This window comes from Anastrepha obliqua, chromosome 1 (genome assembly GCF_027943255.1).
Source record: "Anastrepha obliqua isolate idAnaObli1 chromosome 1, idAnaObli1_1.0, whole genome shotgun sequence".
Classification (NCBI taxonomy): Eukaryota; Metazoa; Arthropoda; class Insecta; order Diptera; family Tephritidae; genus Anastrepha; species Anastrepha obliqua.
Genome location: NC_072892.1, coordinates 94,958,331 through 94,979,138, shown reverse-complemented (window position 1 = coordinate 94,979,138; position 20,808 = coordinate 94,958,331). Strand labels below are relative to the sequence as shown.

The window sequence follows — 20,808 nt, the reverse complement described above, 5'->3', positions numbered from 1 at the left end:
GAATAGCAATATCACGGCTAAAGAACAACAAAGCCGCGGGCGCCGACGGACTGCCGGGTGAGCTATTCAAACATGGCGGCGAGGAGCTGGTAAGGTGCATGCATCAGCTCCTATGCAGAATATGGTCGGATGAAAGCATGCCTGCCGATTGGAATTTAAGTGTGCTCTGCCCAATCCATAAGAAGGGCGATCCTGCAATTTGTGCCAATTACCGCGGGATTAGTCTTCTAAATATCGCCTATAAGGTTCTAGCGAGCGTATTGTGTGAAAGGCTGAAGCCCACCGTCAACCAACTGATTGGACCTTATCAGTGTGGCTTCAGACCTGGAAAGTCTACCATCGACCAAATATTTACAATACGCCAAATCTTGGAAAAGACCCATGAAAGGAGAATCGACACACACCATCTTTTCGTCGACTTCAAAGCTGCATTCGACAGTACGGAAAGGAGTTACCTGTATGCCGCTATGTCTGAATTTGGTATCTCCGCAAAACTAATACGGCTATGTAAGATGACGTTGCTCAACACCAGCAGCGCCGTCAGAATTGGGAAGGACCTCTCCGAGCCGTTTGATACCAAACGAGGTTTCAGACAGGGTGACTCGCTGTCGTGTGACTTCTTTAACCTGATGTTGGAGAGCATCGTACGAGCCGCAGAACTTAATCGCTCAGGCACAATTTTTTATAAGAGCGTACAATTGCTGGCGTATGCCGATGATATTGACATCATCGGCCTTAACAACCGCGCTGTTAGTTCTGCCTTCTCCAAACTGGATAAAGAGGCAAAGCGAATGGGTTTGGTGGTGAACGAGGACAAAACGAAGTACCTCCTGTCTTCAAACAAACAGTCGGCGCACTCGCGTATCGGCACCCACGTCACTGTTGACAGTTATAATTTTGAGGTTGTAAAAGACTTCGTGTATTTAGGAACCAGCATTAACACCGATAACAATGTCAGCCTTGAAATCCAACGTAGAATCTCTCTTGCCAACAAGTGCTACTTTGGACTAAGTAGGCAATTGAGCAGTAAAGTCCTCTCTCGACGAACAAAATTAACACTCTACAAGACTCTCATCATGCCCGTCCTAACGTATGGCGCAGAAGCTTGGACGATGACAACATCCGATGAAGCGACGCTTGGAGTGTTCGAGAGAAAGATTCTGCGTAAGATTTTTGGACCTTTGCACGTTGGCAACGGCGAATATCGCAGACGATGGAACGATGAGCTGTATGAGCTTTACGACGACATAGGCATAGCGCAGCGAATAAAGATCCATCGGCTTCGTTGGCTGGGTCATGTCGTCCGAATGGATACAAACGCTCCGGCCTTGAAAGTATTCGATGCGGTACCAGCTGGTGGTAGCAGAGGAAGAGGAAGGCCTCCTCTGCGTTGGAAAGATCAGGTGGAGAAGGACTTGGCTTCACTTGGTGTGTCCAATTGGCGCCGGTTAGCACGAGAAAGAAACGACTGGCGCGCTTTGTTAAGCTCGGCCAAAATCGCGTAAGCGGTTATCGCGCCAATTAAGAAGAAGAAGAAGAGTAGACTTCAAATCAGGACTTTAGTAGGGGCCCTCACAGGGCATTGTCTCATAGGAAATCATGCAAGCAGATTAGGCGTATACACGCATGATTTCTGTCGTAGCTGCAGAAATGAGGAGGAATTGGAAACAATTCAACACCTTTTTTGCACATGCCCGGCTCTAGCCAGAAGCAGAAACCGATTTTTAAAATCCTACTTCTTAACGAATATAGATAATCTATACACTTTAGGTATCAACAACCTTTTACGCTTTGTCAAAAGCTCAGGATGGTTCAATATGGAAAGGGAAATGTAGCCCAGCCCACGCGGCTCACAACGGACCCATTCCGTGGTCTAAGTGGCATCGTTGTCTCTATGTGCGATGCGGCTGCCAAACCTACCTACCGAGCTGTTACAGTATCGGCACCATAAACACCATTTACAATTTCAGCTGCGTGGCTTGCATTTTCGCCTTTATCAAAGAAAAACTGCAAAATATACCAAATCGTATCTTTGTTAACTTGTTAACACCCTTTAACTCACAACTTAGTGGAACATTTTTTTTTAGTGTGAAATGTTACCCTGACAACGAGCATAAACTTTAAATTATCTGATCGATGCTTTACGAGATATCGATCACTACAGCCATCTACCGAGAAATTAATGGATTCCTTTTTTTCTCGACATAATATAATATATCAAAAGCTGAAACCTTCTTGGTAATTCAACAAGCGATTTACTTGCATAAGGTGGCGCAAAATGATAGTACAATTTTGTTTTTGAATAACTTTTTGCTGCAGTATTATTTTTTCGAGTAACTTAGATATTGAGGTAGCAAGGAGATCGGGCGGTATGATGAAACTTCGTGAGGCCTTTTACGAGGTTTTGCTTTCATTATTACTCCTGAAACTTTCCAATACGCTGGTACATATTTTAAATTTAGACATGCATTTATTAGCCCTGGTAGCTTAATTAAAGTGTAGGTTTTTATTGATAATTTGTTGCTGTAAGATTATATATACATATAATTGGCGTTTACCCCAATAGTTGGTTGACTTTGAGGCATGCCAATGTTATAAGAAGTAGACGCTTGCTGCGAGGTACCGGAAAAAATTGTTATTTCTTTTCAAAACGCCTCTAGGTTCGAGTTCTTCTTCTGTATGAAAAAATCCTTCAAGAGTATACCAATATGAGTAAACCAAAATTTCATTTTATATTCTGCACTGCTATTAACAATGAATTTTGGGTTGAGTTAGCACCCAATTGGCAATTCCTCCTCTGATACTCTTTACATAAAAGTTAACTGGCAGATGTTTGCTAACCAGATATTAGGAATTCATATTTTTCTTTGCCATCTACTGATTATGTTCTGATTCAGCGCTTAACCAGGCATCGAGGAAACAGTCCCTAGTGGAACAGCAACAACAGTAAGGCTCCTAAAACAACAAAACCCAAAACATCCGCAAGCAATTAATACTGACATGCATATCATGATTACTAACAGTTAAACAAAAGATTTAGATAGGATAATATTAAATAATCCGAAACTAGAGTTTTCCGGCACTTATAGCAAATAAAATTATTTTAAACAAATGGCACCTTCCATACACAAATGTTGAATCAGCTGCAAACTCTTAAGTTTTTTTATTATCTATTAATTCTTTATATTACCATATTATAAATTATTTATATATTATAATTATTCTCTTAATGACTTACTTACTTACTTATATGACGACTAAAGAAAGACACGTGTACTGCACATTGCATAAGCATCAAATTGCCAAAAAAATAAACAAAAAAAGTGTAAAACACCAAATAAAAGCTGTGACGCTATTCACTAAAATACAAAAACTAAACACATCTAACATCTCTTTCCCTTGGGTCCGCCGATACAGCACATTTTCTAGGACTATTGTTAGATGACCTTAATAACACCACCTAGGACCGTTACTCAATGTCTATTCGATATTGCCATTAACCGAATGATGATTTTAAGAGATTTCGTTTCCATCAAGGTCTGATTAACTGCCGTTCGACTGGTTCGATCATTATGTATTAATATTTTAGAAAAGAATTCACAAAGCGCTATCGGGAATAAAAGCAAAGTTCCTTTATGGCAAACGAAGGTCAGGTTACTTCGGTGGAAAAACGCATATTTTTAAACATTGTTTTTTCTTTTTAACGATACAGGTAAACAATATCTATCAGATAATTCAGTTTATTTGCATATTATGATGCAACACTTAAACAAACTTTTCTAAATTTTCATAATCAAACTTGATTTACTGACTTGATCGCAACAGAATCTTCTGAAAAAAAAAAATATTTTTTAAAGGAAATGTTTCTCGAGATCTGTGCGGAGTTTTTTCGATGCTTAAATTTTACGTAGGAGTTGCAAGCCCAAAAAACTTCAAAATTTCGCAAGAACGCATTAAAGTCGACCAGATATAGAAACCAGGTCTGGAGCCAAGGACACTCAAATACTCATGACTTTGCCAATTTTACTTCGATCGACTTGAAATTTGAACGCAATATTCCTAATAAAATTATCCATTCAACTGACAGAAGCTAAGTTTGGTTTACACTTATTGTATGTAAATTAACCTATTGCTTTTTTGTGATCAATTAATTGTCATAATGGAGAGTTTAAAAGAAATCGGCTACCAAATATCTCGAAACACAAAGTTGGTGCATTATTATCATTAACTTACCGGTCACTGTTATAGGAAATAGCAGAATGGACGCTTCCTGTGAGGTAAAGCAAAATTTCATTTAATATTCTGCACTGCAACTAGCATCCATTTTAGTTTTGGTTAACAGGTAATCGGCAGATCCACTTCTGATAAATTTTATTTAAAAGTTAACTGGCAAATGTTCACCAGCCAAAAATTGGGAACATTTTTTTTGTCATCTACAGATTATGTTCTGCTTCAGCGCTTGATCAGGCATCGAGGAAACAGCCCTTTGCGGAACACCAACAATACTAAGACTACTAAAACAACAAAAATCCAAAAAAATGATAATATGAAATGTTCCGAATTAAAATTTTCGGGAATTTGTAGCACAATGAAACTATTTTAAACAAATGGCCATACACAAATGTTGGATCAGCTGCAAGAGTGTGTTTCTTTATTATCTTATTAATTAGTTATATATATATATACTTTTTTTTAAAGGAGGTTGAAATCAAAATGTCGGAAACATCTTATAGGTGCCGTCACACCAATGGTATGTGGGGAACGCTCCCACTAATACTATAACAATCCTCCACCTCGACTAATTCTAGCCTGGGACCACAAAAGTATAAGTTCTGGGTAGAGCCGCGTTTATGTCCGAAGACACAACAACACAACAGGTGCCTGCGTCCAGGTTCCTCTCCTGTAGGCATATGAAGGCTATACACCGTCGATAGTCCCAATTACTCCCACTGTGCTTATAGGTGGTTCCAAAGTAAAGGAGACTACGGAAAACTTCCAGTAGTGTTATCTTAACTCAGTACCGCCTTGTCTTCTGTACGATACTGTATTGAGTGTTTCACTCAAATGTCTGTGCTTGTTGTCGGTTCGTGAGAAACTGTCCGCCTTCTCTGTTGCTGAAACGCTTTACGTTCCCAATCAATATGGCGGAGTCGCGTCATAATCTTACCTGCGAACGTTTGCGCTGTCTCCCACTTACCGCTGATTGCGCACATATCTCGTATGAGGGTGCTAGATGACGGTTGATGACCCAGGGCTTGCTCCAGAATAGCTCGTTCCTCTCTAAAGTGGTCGGAATAAAACATGACGTGTTCTGCGTTTTCGTCAGTACTCGGGCAGTCTGGACAGAAAGGGCTGTCTGCCAGCTTAAAACGGTGCAAGTATGCCTGAAAACAGCCATGTCCGAACAACTGCGAAAGGTGATAGTCGGTGTCCCCATGTTTTCCCATTAACAACTCATCAACACCTGGTATGAGTTTATAGGTCGAACGTCCGCTTTGTGACACATCCCACCCCTGCTGCCACCGGCCTATTGTCAGCAGTCGCTCCGCTGCTCTTTCTCCTGGTGTGGGCTACACTCCTTGTCCGTTATAGAGCCGAGACATTTCATCTGCCAAGCGGCTTAGAGGTACCTTTCTAGCTATTACGCAGATTGCATCATCAGACACCGTTCTATACGCGCAAGCTACACGCAACGCCTTGCCTGTATTTCTGGGTGACTTCCCGTGGATTAGACTTTTTGGTCCCCGCTCAGATAGGTGCTGCATAAAGAATTATAGAGTCAGCAACCAATGACAGTAGTCGACTGCGATTTCCCGGGGGCCCTCCTATATTAGGAAGAAGTCGCGTCAGGGCACCATTGACAGAAGCCGCCTTGCAACTTACATTTATTAAATAATGCCTGAAACAAAGTCTTGTGTCGATCCAGACCCCAAGATATTTGATCGCCTTTTTCGAGACTATATGGTGTGTACCTATGTTCAGCTCAAAGGACTTTCGCCCTCAAGCCCTTATTACAACTGCTTCGGTTTTGTGACCGGCTAAATCTAACTCAGCCTCGTTAAGCCAACGTTGCACTCTCGCTGCAGCATCGTTGTAATTTTCCCTTAAGTGGTCAAGTTTCCTATCAACTACCACCGGGGCATAATTATTTATATTATCTTATTAATTAATACGTATTTGTCGATTAAAGAAAGGTACGTGTACTGCAAATAACACAAGCGTCAATATTACCAATAAAAGTAAACAAAGTGTTCAAAAATGAACGAAAGCTGTCACGCAAAAGTAATTTGTATGGCAGGTCAACGAACCATGTAAAGAAGTTCGTGGTGTTTTATAGGATATACAAATACATGTAAAGGATATTTCAAAAGTAGCGTGTAAATATCAATAGTGAATATTTGAGAATCATATTACCCAAAAGTAGTAAAATGGAATGAAAATTTCACATATTTTAGTCAAAATTTGTACGAAAATTCTGAGTATGCGGCTTTTGATAACATTATTATCCTAAGTAAAGTTTAAAATTGCTCGAAAACGGCAGATTTTTGATAATTGCACTGCTTATGGTGTTGTTGCATTGCCTTCCGTTTAAAGAATGCTCGAAATTTTGTTTGTACAAAAACGCGCAAAATGGGTTTTTGGTTCTTTTTAACGCGTTTCCCATTACACCACATAATGCTTCTGGTTGAAGGCTCAGTATTTCGTCTCGAGTATTGTGCTTCAGCGGTCTAATAGTCTCTGGTTTATTAAGATACACTTTGTATTTTAAATATCCCTATAAAAACAAGTCGGGCGCAGTCAAATCTGGCGAACGAGATGGCCAAGGAAAATCTTGTTGAAACCACAAATTAGGATACTGCTCCGCCATTGGCCGCAAAAAGTTTTCAATCCATGTTTTGTAAGAAGCTCCTGAAATCGATTCCGGCGTTTCATCCTCATTTTCGAAGAAATATGGACCGATAACTCTAGTGGCCATAACTTGCTGTAGGGTTCCATAATAAATTTCCAACAATTCAATTATAACCTACAAAAAGAGAAAAATAAATATGTCAAAAAATAAAAAAGTTATTTGTGCTTAACATTAGTAGGTCTTATTTGGCCCACCCTGTATAATATAACAAAATACTATTGGGAGGTTGAATTAGTTTTAAAGGTTTTTTTCGAAGATTTGGGGCTTTATTGTGAAAAACGGTACAAAATATTTTATTCGAAGTATTGGCCATCGCTAGCTACAACTTTCGCACATCTTTCGGGCAATTTCCGGATGCCGTTTCTCCAAAATTCTGGCCGCTGCTTGGCTATCCATGACTCAACCCATATTTTGGTAGCCTCGTACGAGGAGAACCGCTGGTCCGCCAAATCGAGACTCATATGCCGGAACAAATGATAATCGGAGGGAGCTATGTCTGGACTATACGGCGGGTGGGGTAACACTTCCCAGCCAAGCGTTCCAAGGTATTTTTTGACAGGTTGAGCAACATGCGGCCGAGCGTTGTCATGTTGCAAAATAACCTTGTCGTGCCTTTTTACCGTTTCCGGCCGTTTTTCTTTCAATGCCCGGTTTAAACGCATCAATTGCAGTCGGTAACGATCCCCCGTGATTGTTTCGCTTGGTTGGAGCAGCTCAAAATATACGGCGCCGACCTGATTCCACCAAATGCAGAGCATGATTTTCTTGCCGTGAATATTCTGCTTGGCCGTCGACGTTGATGCGTGGCCGGGCAAACCCCATGATTTTTGTTTTTTTTGGGTTATCGTAGTGGATCCATTTTTTGTCGCCAGTCACCACCCGATGCAAAAAACCCTTCCGATTTTGTCGCTCGATCAGCAATTTGCACGTAAAAAATCGCCGTTCGACGTCGCGCAGCTTCAACTCGTACGGGACCCAATGTCCTTGCTTTTGGATCATTCCCATCGCTTTTAGACGCTTGCAAACGGTTGATTTATCAACGCCCAATGATTCAGCAAGCTCTTCTTGGGTTTGGCACGAGTCCTCGTTTACCAATTCCCCCAATTCCACGTCATCGAACTTTTTGGGCTGGCCAAGACGCTCCTTGTCTTCGGTGTGAAAATCACCACTTTTGAATCGTCGAAATCAGTACTCACATGTTGAAATCGACGGAGTATGGTCTGGGTAGGCCTCCTGCAGCAATTCACGGGCTTGGGCTGTATTTTTTTTCAAATTGAAGCAGAAAAGCAAAGCTTCCCGCAAATTGCGTTTCGACGGCACGAAAGTTGACATACTCGGAGCACGAAAACACTGCGTTGTTTATACTTCAGCGAAATGACAGATACTGATAAACAAAGCCTAGGGATGAGGCTTTGTCATGAATATATATTCAGTATTGCCAACGCGATAAAGTGGTAAATAGCGCCATCTGTGTGTCACCTTTAAAACTAATTCAACCTCCATAGTATTTAATTTGTTGTGAAAAACCCCACTATTACGAATAAATAGATTATTTTTTTATCAAAAAACTTTATTTATGCGGGTAGTATTTATTGTTGGCAAGGAAAAATTGTGTGGCTCTTTAAAAACTTTGAAATTTTTTTTTAAGTTTTTAAATTGACCCAAACAAACTTTACTTTTCACGTATTCCAAAAAAGTCCAAACAAGGAATTCGCTCGATCTCATTCTAGGAAGTCAGTTTGCAATTGTTTCAAGTCCATGTCGACTAATTCAGGCCATAACAAATTTGCATCATTATAGCGATAACGTTCATCGTTCATCGTAACAGCGTTACCGGTAACACTTATTAGAAGAATTATTGTCTGATGACAGTCCTAGTTCAAAAACCGCACCTCACCGCATTCACTCGTTTGTTGAAAAAATTAAGACAACACTGTCCACTGGGCAGCTTTGTTGAATATGATTTGCAGCTCACAGATAGACTAACAAAGTCTCATTGCCCTGGAGGCAATTATAATGGAACAAAGTGAAGAAAAACCACCACTTGGTGTATTTTCTTTTTTATCAGAAAAATTTTAAATCACTATACCTCAGCAACTTTTCTTTCATGTGGTCCGAAACACCACTTATTCTACTATTAGCTTTAACGCTGCAGACCATTATCAATGTAGGGCAACGCGATCTATAAAACATACTTCAAGGGAAAGAGGTCGTCTGTGGTCAAGAGGAGTAGAAGAATGATGTGAATTTGTGAAAAAAGAAACACTGGACTTACATACAATTGCACCGGCACCTTCCTGATTATGTGCGGCTCACACACACACTTCTTTTTCAACCAACTTGGCATGCCAGCACTACCGGATGACATCAGAGCCATTTAAGTTGAAGCGTTTCTCATCACTGAACAGCACTTTTGACCATTTTTCACGTCACTGAATATCCGATTCCACGAACAGCAGCCTTTTGGCTTTATGGACATGAAACAATGGAGGTTTTTTTAACTTTTGGTGTAGTTTATACGTTCTTATGCTTTTAAAACTTGCCGCACCCATCTGCTTCTAATAGGCAAATTGAGACTGCGCAATATTGCTGTCGACATTCATTTTTTCTTCGTGGAGGGTAAACTCTCGGAGATTTTTTTTTATTAAATTAAATCGTACATTAGCAATAAAATTAATATTACTAATTCAAACTCTACAAGTTTGTTTATGAACTGGATTAATAACTAAAAATGTTGATTCCCATATTTAGTGCTTAATTTTTCTAGGAGGAATATTAGTTTAATTTATCTATGCTGCATATAAGATGGTGTCATTTTAATCGAAAATCTGAGTCTAGCATAGATACTATTCATCCGGCCGATGAAGATTCTGTGAGCTTCATTAAGATCACAGAACGACCATTGAATGTATTTAAAAATCAACTTTAATTAATTAGAGGTGGTGCAAATTCTACTACAATATTAAACAAATTTTCCAATAACCTAACCGTACAAAGAACTAACCACCAATTATATTAAACACATTATTAAAACCTATTTACTAAAAAATAATGCAACAATATTTCTGCCCAACGATAAGGACTTTTTTTCAATTTCAAGATGTTTACGAAACACTAATAGCAACTAGTTGTAACAAGCTTTATCGGTCTGCTAAAGAATTGTAAAATATTACGGATTTTTTGAATTTTAAATGTTATGTACTTGGAAGCAATTAAAAGTTTGCAAAATGTTTTAAAATAAATACCATTACCCTAATTATCTTAAGGAAATTACTAAAATAATAAAGGAATGTGAACTGTGTAACCCTTGTAGAAATGATCACGTACCAAACAGGTTACTATTCAAAATTACACCGCCAATTTGCGAAAATCGAGAAAAAATTTTTGATTTTTGGAAATGAAAATTATTTAACTTGTATGGCTTTATTCTCTGAGTTTACCATGGTTGAAAAACTTAAAGTACTAAACTGGTTGAAAACGAAAAAAATCCTCACTTTAAGTTTTAAATTGAATGGGTCCTCCCAAAACTTTAAGAATATACCAAATTCAGGCCATAAATAAATAAATATAAAACAAAGGTGACATTGAGCGTTTGTTTAAAACTCGAAACAAAAAACTTGGAATAATTAATACTTTAGGTAATAAAGAGCTTAATTATTTAGAAATTCCGTAAGCACTCTTATCCATGGTGAAAATATTTTAAAAGTGAGTTCTTTAGCAGACCGTTATTCGGTTCTGTGCGAAATTGACAGAATCAGTTGATGGGTTGACGTCACTTGGAGTGGGTTTACAAAAAAATTGAGATTGTATTTGTGATATATGAAAAAAATTAACCAATGGCACTTCGTTGCTGTCTGAACAACGACTGTTTAAACGAATGTGGGAATATGTGTGAAATCATAGTGCAAATTTAGGCTGCCGATAAGTTTGTGTTAGTGATATACGAAAAAACACAGTCTTCGCTCATGCTGCTTAGTTGCTACTGAACAACGACTGATTGGGCAAGTGTGCGACTACATGTGAAATGATCGTGCAGAATTCGACTTCCGAATCCTCAAGTTACGTGACAGCCAAAGTCCCCCTTACAATTTTCTTTTTGACAACAGCTAAATAGTGAACCTGGTATCTAATAAGAGATAGAGCGTCTGCCACATGATTTTGCTTACCCGATATATGTATACTTTGCGTCGAAAGCATACTCGTTGAGTAGAATCTTCCATCTGTTCAAATTTTCCACCAAAAATATAAGACTTAAAATACTTAGTGGCCATACCATGGCCAAAAGCTCTTTCTCAGTGGTTGAATAGTACAACTCATGTTCGTTGTGTGTACTGTAAATAACTCTTCTTTTTTCGAGAATTTGATCCATATTTAGAATAGGATACCGGTCATCGATAGTATCAGTGTTAAGTTTTCGAAAGTCAACAACAACCCTCCTATTGCCTTTCCTGATGCATCAGTCTTCTTTTGTACCACCCAAATTGGCACCGAGTATGGAGAATAGCTGTGGGAGGTGATTTGTTGTTCAATCATTTCTTTTATTTATTTTACATACAGTTTATATTACATACTATGCTTTTTTTATGAGTGAAGATGAGTTTGCCCCCTTCCTAGAGAATGATTAAATATGACTGCAAAATTTCTTTTATAAAAAAATCACAACAAAATTTAATGAAATGATTTTTTAATTATTCGTGTTTTCTAGTCTATAGCATTTATTTATCCAACCACATATTCTTGCAACCACATATTGTCCAAATCCATGTCCTGCATCCCAGGTCATTAAAAGGTTGTTATCATATCACCATAAGGTTCATCCTTCACCGAATTGTGAGTGCGTAGTTTTCTTAACGATACATGGATTTGCAGCAGTTTTGCTTCTTAACGTATCCATTTAGGTGAAAATATGCCTCACCACTCAATGCACAAAGCGTTTTTTGATAAAACGTTCGGATCAGTTTTAGGCGTTGTTCAACTGAGTATCGCTACATGATGCAGTTTTTCACTCTTACATTTCACGGCTGACCTATGTTCGCTGCAAAATTTCATTACTGTTGGATCCCAAACATGGATGCAATAAATAGCATCTCGTAGTGAGTATGAATAGAAAATTCTCTAAGCACAACGCACGTGCATGGTATTGTGGACGATAAATATATGTATTAAGGAAGACAAACTTGACACTTAAAACCATAAACTAGTAAAGTTGTAATTTTTGTTGCGAATAAAGGTTCATACTCTAATTAACTGCCTCAATTTTCCTGATTTACCAAATACTGCTACTATGACCCTTCTAAAAGCACAACATGACCCTGACACTAAAGCACAACATATCGCAAACAACAGGATCTAGTCACTATAAAGTTGAATAGGAGTAGTTAACTTCGAATATAACACGTAGCTAACCTAACCTGGCGGCCGCCGTAGCCGAATGGGTTGGTGCGTTATCACCATTCGGAATTCACAGAGAGAACGTTGGTTCGAATCTCGGTGAAACCAAAATAAATAAAAACATTTTTCTAATAGCGGTCGCCCCTCGGCAGGCCATGGCAAACCTCCTAGTGTATTTCTGCCATGAAAAATCTCCTCATAAAAATATCTGCCGTTCGAAATCGGCTTGAAACTATAGGTCCCTCCATTTGTGGAACAACATCGAGACGCACGCCACAAATAGAAGGAGGAGCTCGGCCAAACAGCCAGAAAAGGTGTACGCGCCAATTATATATGTATATATAATTCAAAGCAAACGGAAAATAATGATGACGGCCAAGCCTTTTTATACGGAGCTGAACTATGCACTAAAGGCAAGGGCACTAAAGTGGGCACGCTAAATGATCTATTTCAAGCCCTCTATTTAACAATTATTTTAAGTTTTTAGGCTTACAGCTATATTTGAAAAAACTTCACCAACTCGCTGATACAACCAAAACTATCAATTACCGCTGAGTAGTAGCCTAAGTATCCTTAAATCTAACTGTTTTCGATTTCCAGGAAGTTGCAAAGTCGACACAAGGGAGTTGGAAAAACACTTTCTAGGTACCGTTAAATGTGTGGGTTTTTAATTTTATAATTTTTTAAATATTTTTTACCGACAATAGTTCTGTTTATGCTCTCTTCAAGTATGCATTAGAAAGTAACTACTTTTCGACAGAATTCGCTATCAAAGTGAAAAATATCAACATCTTGTTTTTTGTTTTGCAAAACTCAAAATTTTTCATGGCACGCAAAATCAAAAAATTAAAACGGCGAATTATGCCTTGCACTATACTCGTAAGCTTGTTCTGCGCGTGATGGAATATATGTTTCGACCGACAGAAAAAAAATCAAAAATCGATACGCTTTTTGAGCTACTTCAAACGAGTGATTTATTATACCAAAACTCAATATGCTTTCATCTTGTGTACTCGAAAATTTTCTAAAAATTTTGTTTAAAAAGTTTTAAATTTGACGAAAATGTATTGAATTTTTTTTTACATTTTTACATAGTTTGAAGTTTGAATTTATGTGATTTTTATGGGAGAATCAACTATATTTTCATTGAAAAATTATTAAAATTAAACCACAAATAAAACTTCTTACCAAGTTCCTGTTCTTGAGTCATTAATTAAGGCTTATAATTATTTTAAAAGCATTTATGGAGCATACATTTTGAATTTAATGACATATTTTAAGCCCTTTAAATAAGATTTTTTAAAATCAATCTTGCTCTGATTATCAATTAAATGGATAGAACTAATGTCTAATCTTGTCTAGTAGTGATGTAATTTCAAATACCTAAAGTAATAACAAAAAATCCAATTTTAATAAGTCATCAATTTATTTACTTAAAACTACGTAAAACGCGTTAATTCCCATTGTAAAGACTCTTTATTGACAAATTCGTACAAGTACTAACTGACCTATAATAAACTTAGCAATAACCCTGCAGGGAAAAATACTAGTTGTGAACTACAAGTGGGCGCAAATATAGTCACTTTACGGAAGATTTATAATTTTTTAAATGGCGTCGTATGTCAATCATATTTGACACTTGCAGTTAACAAAAATACAAACAATGGAACGCGAAAAGGGCAAAGTAAAGATTTCCATCACTCAAAATAATTTTTTTTTTCTTTAGTAAACAAGTTTTTCCAAATCGAAATTGGATGATTAACTTTGCACCACCTTGCACCAGTTCACTCTTCAGCTCAACCAGTACGTGTGCTGTCTGTTTTCTATGTTAGCAAGTGATTTTTTCCACTTGATGATGTCCTACGAAATGTCAATCGTCCAGCCATATACCAGTTAAAAGAGCACTTCATACAAGCCAACAAAATTCTATTCCAATATGTTTCTAAAAGATCAGTTAAAATATAGAAAAAAAACACTTTTATTTCCTTCGATTTCAATATTTTAACAGTTTTTCATATTTTATATTAAAGGGAATAAGTTTTCTCTTAAAATTAATTGAACACTTTTTCAGGTACAGTAATTAGTTAAGCATTAAAAAATTGGTTCAAACTCAAACTATGTATAAGAAAATGCTAAAAAAATTGAAACAAATTATTTAAAAAAACTAATTAAGGATTAAGATGGAATTGAAGGTATTCACTTTAGGAGCAAATATAATTAATGCTAATTAAATTTCGGTTCCATATTTTATGTGTCAGTAGAGAATAAAATTGCTTCGAGTGCTTGTGAAAGATCTTTAGCTGACTTCCCAACCTTGATAAGCAATGTCAGAGACCTTAACGAAAAAAACCTCATCTTGTTCCAGACGTAAATTTCTGTCAGCTGGCTTCCTGTATATTTAGGCATTTCCTGTAAATACCGTCGCATTTTAAATAATACAAAAATATTACTTGATAGGCTTAATTGAAAAGAACAAAAAACGGAGTGAAATAATTATTTTTTTGACGGTTTAAAGCTTAAACTGAGCAAGTGTAAAAATATAAATCCGTTCATCCAATCGTACTCACTTGTAAAGCGAGCGAGGCTGTATACAAAGAGAAGGCTGTATACCATACCAGAATATTTTTATACTAAATAGGATTTTTCCTGCAGGGAAGTAGGTTTGCACATACATACACATTATATAACACCATTTGCAGTTCAATATGACTTTTTGATGAACCTTGATCTTGTTCTTACAGAATCCATATCAGTATTATTGAATGAGAAGCATTCTTCTTTAGAACGATTGATTTTTATTTAAGCGGAAAAGTAATTCTTTTGTTTAATTGCACAAAAAAATTAGTGATAGTGATTTGGCTTTACTATAAATAAGTTTCACATCTGCGGACCTTTATTATAAATATGTGAAATTGCATTATACTATTTTATTAAGTTTAAAGGCTCGCACCCAATCGTGCAATATTCTTGAGTTGCGCAGAAAACAAAAAAACAGATTTGAATAATTTTCAAATCATTTTCCTTAAGTTATTGTTGTGTTATGTGCTTTTTAACAAATGTAAATATTTGAAATAGGCGCCCGCAGTGAAAGTTATTATAACAAGGTAAAAATTATAAATACAACAACAACAAATTCATAGCAACAACTCGAAGTCGACCATATTTGTGGTGAGCTTTCATTAAATGCTCATATTTAATGGCTTAGAAGTTTACTACTACATGCCAAAGATGATTTTTAAAATAACTAACCATGCGCGCTAGGGAGCGATTATTTATTCTCATATGTATGAATACACCACATTGCAAAGTATTAAATACTTGCTTATTATGTTTTATTATGATTATTTAATTATTTAAAGTGTGTGTAATAGAAGTGTGACCGACTAAATTCAGACTTAAAGTTCCTTTACAAAAAAATCTAAATGCTGGAAAATAGACATATTCTTTTCGCAATGCGCACTGGGCAATTTTTTAGTTTTGTAAAAATTTAGAAAGCCTACTTTTTTTAACAAAATGAGTCCCACGTACATATAAAAAACGACTTGAATCAGTACTCCTATGTATACACCATGTAGGTCCAAAAATGTCACGCGCATCTGCAGCAAAATATTTGGAGAAGTTGAAGACGCTCATAAAAAAATGGGTGCAACGGTATTCCAAAGTTGAAGTTTGATTGAAATGTTGGGTCGGCTTTCCCCGTCGCCTGATGCTACCCCTATAGAAAATGTTTGGGCAATAGTTAAGCAAAAACTCAAAGGAAATTCGGCTGATTTAGAGAAATTAAAACAAAGTAAGACTCGATGATGCAATGCGAAGCCCTTATAGCTAATGGTGGTTACTATACATTTTATTGAATATATTGCGTATAGTAACATAAATAATACAACCCCATTGGATGCAGTTTGATAGCATCGAATTGGTTAAATAGCTTATAAGTTATGGCGGCCACGTTTCTGTTAGACAAACTGGAATTGATATATTGTATTTCAATGATACTAGCGGCTTATCAACTCTTTATCAAAGGTAGGTGTTTAAGGTTGTTATTGAAAAAGGCAGAAATCATTCACGCCAACCAAAACGATAATTCTCAAAATATAAAGACCGTGATAATTGTTCGCTACAAATAATGCACCCAAAAACCGAAGCAAGACGCAATTAAAATTTTGAATAGTTGGCGCCCACTTTTTTGTAAGTGCGTATACCTCGATAGCGACTTAATAAAATTCGCCCTAACTCGTATTGTTCCACACCTCGCTTAAATTTGTTATCAAATATTTTTGAAATCGCATAAAAACCACGCTTACGTTTTATATGTTAAGACTATATCTCCGTCGCCCATCTGAGCTTACAAGCTATAACACTCGTTTGCTATGAGTTTGTTTAATTCCAAAAAGTCATGTTGCAAAGAAAATCATACTATCCGAAACAAGTGTAATGAAATAAAAATTTCACATTTTGACGTGATAACGTCTTATAATTCGATTTAACTGGCTGCACGCACGAAAAAATGTGTCGTTACCTTGCTCATTAGTGTTACCTTGCTCATTGCCGTTACCTTGAATGAACTGCAAGCGAAAGCGCGGAACGAACGACAAAGCAAACAAAGCAAACGAACGACAACGTTCGACATCTTGCTCTCTCCTACTTAAGTGAGCGCATATGTGTATGCATATGCGCATATGTACATATATAAATTCACAAACAGCATGTTATGTTATGTTATGTTATGTTATGTTATGTTATGTTATGTTATGTTATGTTATGTTATGTTATGTTATGTTATGTTATGTTATGTTATGTTATGTTATGTTATGTTATGTTATGTTATGTTATGTTATGTTATGTTATGTTATGTTATGTTATGTTATGTTATGTTATGTTATGTTATGTTATGTTATGTTATGTTATGTTATGTTATGTTATGTTATGTTATGTTATGTTATGTTATGTTATGTTATATTATGTTATGTTATGTTATGTTATGTTATGTTATGTTATGTTATGTTATGTTATGTATTAGTATTTTCTTATGACGTTATCACGTTAAACTACCGTCAGTAAACCGACTTTACAGACAACCTCTTTTAATAAAGCATTATTATGCTAAACAAAGTTTAAAATTTCTCGAAATCTGCACTAATTTTTGATAATTTCATTGTTTATGGTGTAATGTGTTTTCTTCGGTTCATTTCATTTGATTTAAAATTTTTTCATTTATTACCGTTACACTTCAACTTATTAATTAACTAAACACGACCCACGCTTATCAATGCGGTTTTGCATAAAATGTTCGGACCTTCTTATGATAAAACATTAAAACACAACACCTCGCAACCAACAGGATCTAGTCACTATAGAATAAGATACAGCGTCTAGAATAATTTTCAGACAGCAAAATAGGGATATTTAACTTCGAAAATAACACCTAATAGGCCTTTAAATTTGAATCTTTACTTTCATAAGAAAAACTGAGGAGGAAAATAGCAATGCAGGGAGGTTTTGTTGAATAAGATTTGTTTATTGCAAACGGGAATAATTTTCTTATCTTATTATCAGAAATATTTTAAATTCTCATTCCTCAGGTACTCGCGTCATGTGGATCGGAACACCACTTATTCTGTTATTGGCTTTAACGCCACAGGCCATAATCAGTGTAAAGCGACGCGATCTAGAAACCGTATTTCAGTGGAAACAACTCGTCTATGGTTTTCCTACTGAAAAAGATCGACAAGAGGCGTTGAAGAATGGCAATCTCGTGCCCAATAATGGTGTACCCGTCGGTTTGGCACTACATCATCATGGTAAGTAATTTTGAAAAATTGTCAAACAAAGAAACACTGGACCTATACGCTCCGCTTACAGTACAAAAGGGTACACGCGTATTCACCACGATCCCCAGATTCCAAACAGGCATTCCATACACACTGGCGACTGTGAGTGATACTAATGAACCGAATGGCCCTGTGTTGAATCCATATCCAAATTATGAATGGCAGAATGCTCATGGACGTGATTGTGATAAAATCACATCCATATTCTGTTTGGCGGCAAGTTGAAGTAATGAACAGTGATCTCTTAAATAGTTATTAATCTTTCCTTTTCTATACTCCCAGTTGACAGATTGTGATCAGATGGTGGTTATTGATGCGGGCGTTATTGGCACCACTCAACATTGTCCGCCACAACTACTGATATTCGATTTAAATACAGATACATTAGTTCATCGCTATCGTTTCGAAACAAACGTGTACACGCCAACCGCTTCTCTACTCATCACACCAGTGGTTGTTGTGCATGATCCTCCTCCAAAAGGCCGCTGCCAACGGCTACATGTGTACATTGTACGTAAGAATTGGAAGCCCTTGTACAGTGGGACCAGTTTTTCTCTTTACTAACTTCTATTCACATACATTCCTATATTCCTCTGTTTGTATAAATAAATCATTTAAGGCTGATGTCTCGTATCACGGTCTCGTTATTTATGACTCGGAGCAGAATACCGCCTGGCGTGCCGAGAATAAATTCATGTACCCAGATCCCGATTATGGCACTCACACCATTGCTGGTGAAAGATTCACGCTGATGGATGGCATATTTGCTTTGGCCACCGATCAACGTCAACTCTACTTCCATCCATTGGCCAGCAATAGTGAATATGCAGTACCATTGAATGTGTTGAACAATCGTACCAATTGGGCTAACAACTCGGGGGCAATGGAAGATGAATTTCGTTTATTGGGCCAGCGTAGTAGTGAATGTGCAGCCGAAACGATGGATAGTCATAATAATCTCTATTGTGTTACATTCAATCCAATTAAGTTGACCATGTGGAATCCTAATAGGCCATTTAATGTAAAAAAGGAGTTGCAAGTACCAGCAGATCCGCGTCTAATAGAATTTGTCAGCGACATGAAGCTGTTTAAAAACGATGCAGGCAAGGAAGAATTGTGGATGATATCAATTCGTTTTCAGGTGCATACACAAATAATTCCTTTTATCACTGCTTTTTCTTAAAATGAGAACCAATAACAGCAATGTTCTTTTATTTCCTTATAATTGCACAGAAAATGACAACGGGCACTTTGAGTGGCAATGAAGTTAACTTTCGAATTGTAAGGCGGCCGCTTGATGACATACAGCACGTGCCTCATCAAGACCTGAGCCAGCGACTTATTTTAACATAAAATTATTTGTAATATATTACACTCCATATTCATTAGAAAGTTAAATAAATTACAAAAACACTTTGAGAAAATGTATTATTAAGAATTTTATATACATATATAATTTACCCGAAACATCATCTGAAATAAAAATAGTATTTACTAAAATTTTTGTCATTCCATTGATTATTTTTAATTAGTTTAATAGACTTTTAAAGTCAATTCCCATAAATTCAATTAATCCAAAAAGGTGATCAGTAAACTTAAAATACTAAACAATACAAATATTTATTTTAATAATATAGATAATATAGCCTAGATAAAATTTGCATGGATGAAATCAGGGTTTTAGGGTTTCAGCAAGAATGCCAGGACAGATCTCTTAATAGCCAATTTTAAGCAGCACGTTTCTTTCCTTTTATTTGTTTTATTTTACAACAATTTGTTTGCTGTTTGGCAAGGAGTAAGTATTCATTCGATAAAACTCTTTCTGCTCAGCAAAGCTATGCAACATAAAAAATCAACATTTTTGACACCGGCTCTTCTATGATTTTCATGGAGATCAAAAAGGATCTCGCCAGCCACCGAGCGAGACGCGGTCATAAACAGCGCATTTTGTACCGAATTGTCATGATAAATGGTGTCTAAACATCAATATAAAGCAAAGAAAGAGTGTTAAAGCAAAGAATAAGGTATGTGTTTGGTGGGACTGGGAGGGCATGCTGCATTGGAAAATGCTCGAAAAGAATGTGACGGTCAACAAGGAGCTCTACATTGTCCAGCTAAACTACGTGAATGAAGATATTCGACTGAAAAGACCTGATCAACATGGTCAAACTTTACTCATTCCCGACTACGCCAGGCACCATATTACACAAGTCGTCAACGCCGCACTGCAAGAGCTCGAATAGGAGGTCTTTCAGCATCCGCCGTATTCTTCGGACCTTGCACCGACCGATTCCCTTTTCGCTCCCTTTCAAACCATATGAAGGGCGTTATCTTCGATAACAAAGAGGTCCTTAAAAACTGGCCCAACTTCTTTGACACCAGACCAGGCGATTTTTGGCGGAACGGCATCAACAAATTGGTCGAAATTTGGAAAGAATGAATGAACTCCTGCACTGCACTGTTGTAATATGTATTCAGGAGGTCTTTCTCCAGTAGCTCCCAATATATTGAAAAGTTGATTTTCTTGGGAATCCATGTAAATTCTGTGGCACATTCGGCTCAAATCATTTCACCGGCACCTATCTGATGATGTTCTGCTCACACACCCTTTTTTCAATTAACTCGAACTGGGTATTACTGGAGCCCATCAGAGCCATTTAAGATGAAACGTTTCTC

The 20,808-nt window shown here is 37.0% G+C and overlaps 1 protein-coding gene across 2 annotated transcripts; it reads left to right on the top strand.

The window, feature by feature from the left end:
* Nucleotides 1-15,250: 15,250 nt before the first annotated feature.
* Nucleotides 15,251-19,560, top strand: LOC129252943 (protein yellow-like). Of its 2 annotated transcripts, none has more exons than XM_054891135.1 (6): nucleotides 15,251-15,405; nucleotides 17,884-18,102; nucleotides 18,164-18,348; nucleotides 18,415-18,642; nucleotides 18,752-19,273; nucleotides 19,366-19,560. In XM_054891135.1, the coding sequence occupies exons 2-6, from the start codon at nucleotides 17,895-17,897 to the stop codon at nucleotides 19,483-19,485; spliced, it is 1,263 nt and encodes a 420-aa protein (XP_054747110.1). In that variant the 5' UTR covers nucleotides 15,251-15,405; nucleotides 17,884-17,894; the 3' UTR covers nucleotides 19,486-19,560. The 2 variants fall into 2 exon arrangements, with proteins under 2 accessions (XP_054747110.1, XP_054747111.1); XM_054891136.1 differs by having other exon boundaries at nucleotides 15,251-15,469.
* Nucleotides 19,561-20,808: the final 1,248 nt, after the last annotated feature.

Bases quoted from the DNA above. Each gene is read 5' to 3' on its own strand.
- LOC129252943 (XM_054891135.1), top strand. From the start codon at position 17,895: ATGTGGATCGGAACACCACTTATTCTGTTATTGGCTTTAACGCCACAG. The intron at 18,103-18,163 runs GTAAGTAATTTT...CTCCGCTTACAG, and splicing joins TTTGGCACTACATCATCATG to TACAAAAGGGTACACGCGTA. The intron at 19,274-19,365 runs GTGCATACACAA...ATAATTGCACAG, and splicing joins TGATATCAATTCGTTTTCAG to AAAATGACAACGGGCACTTT.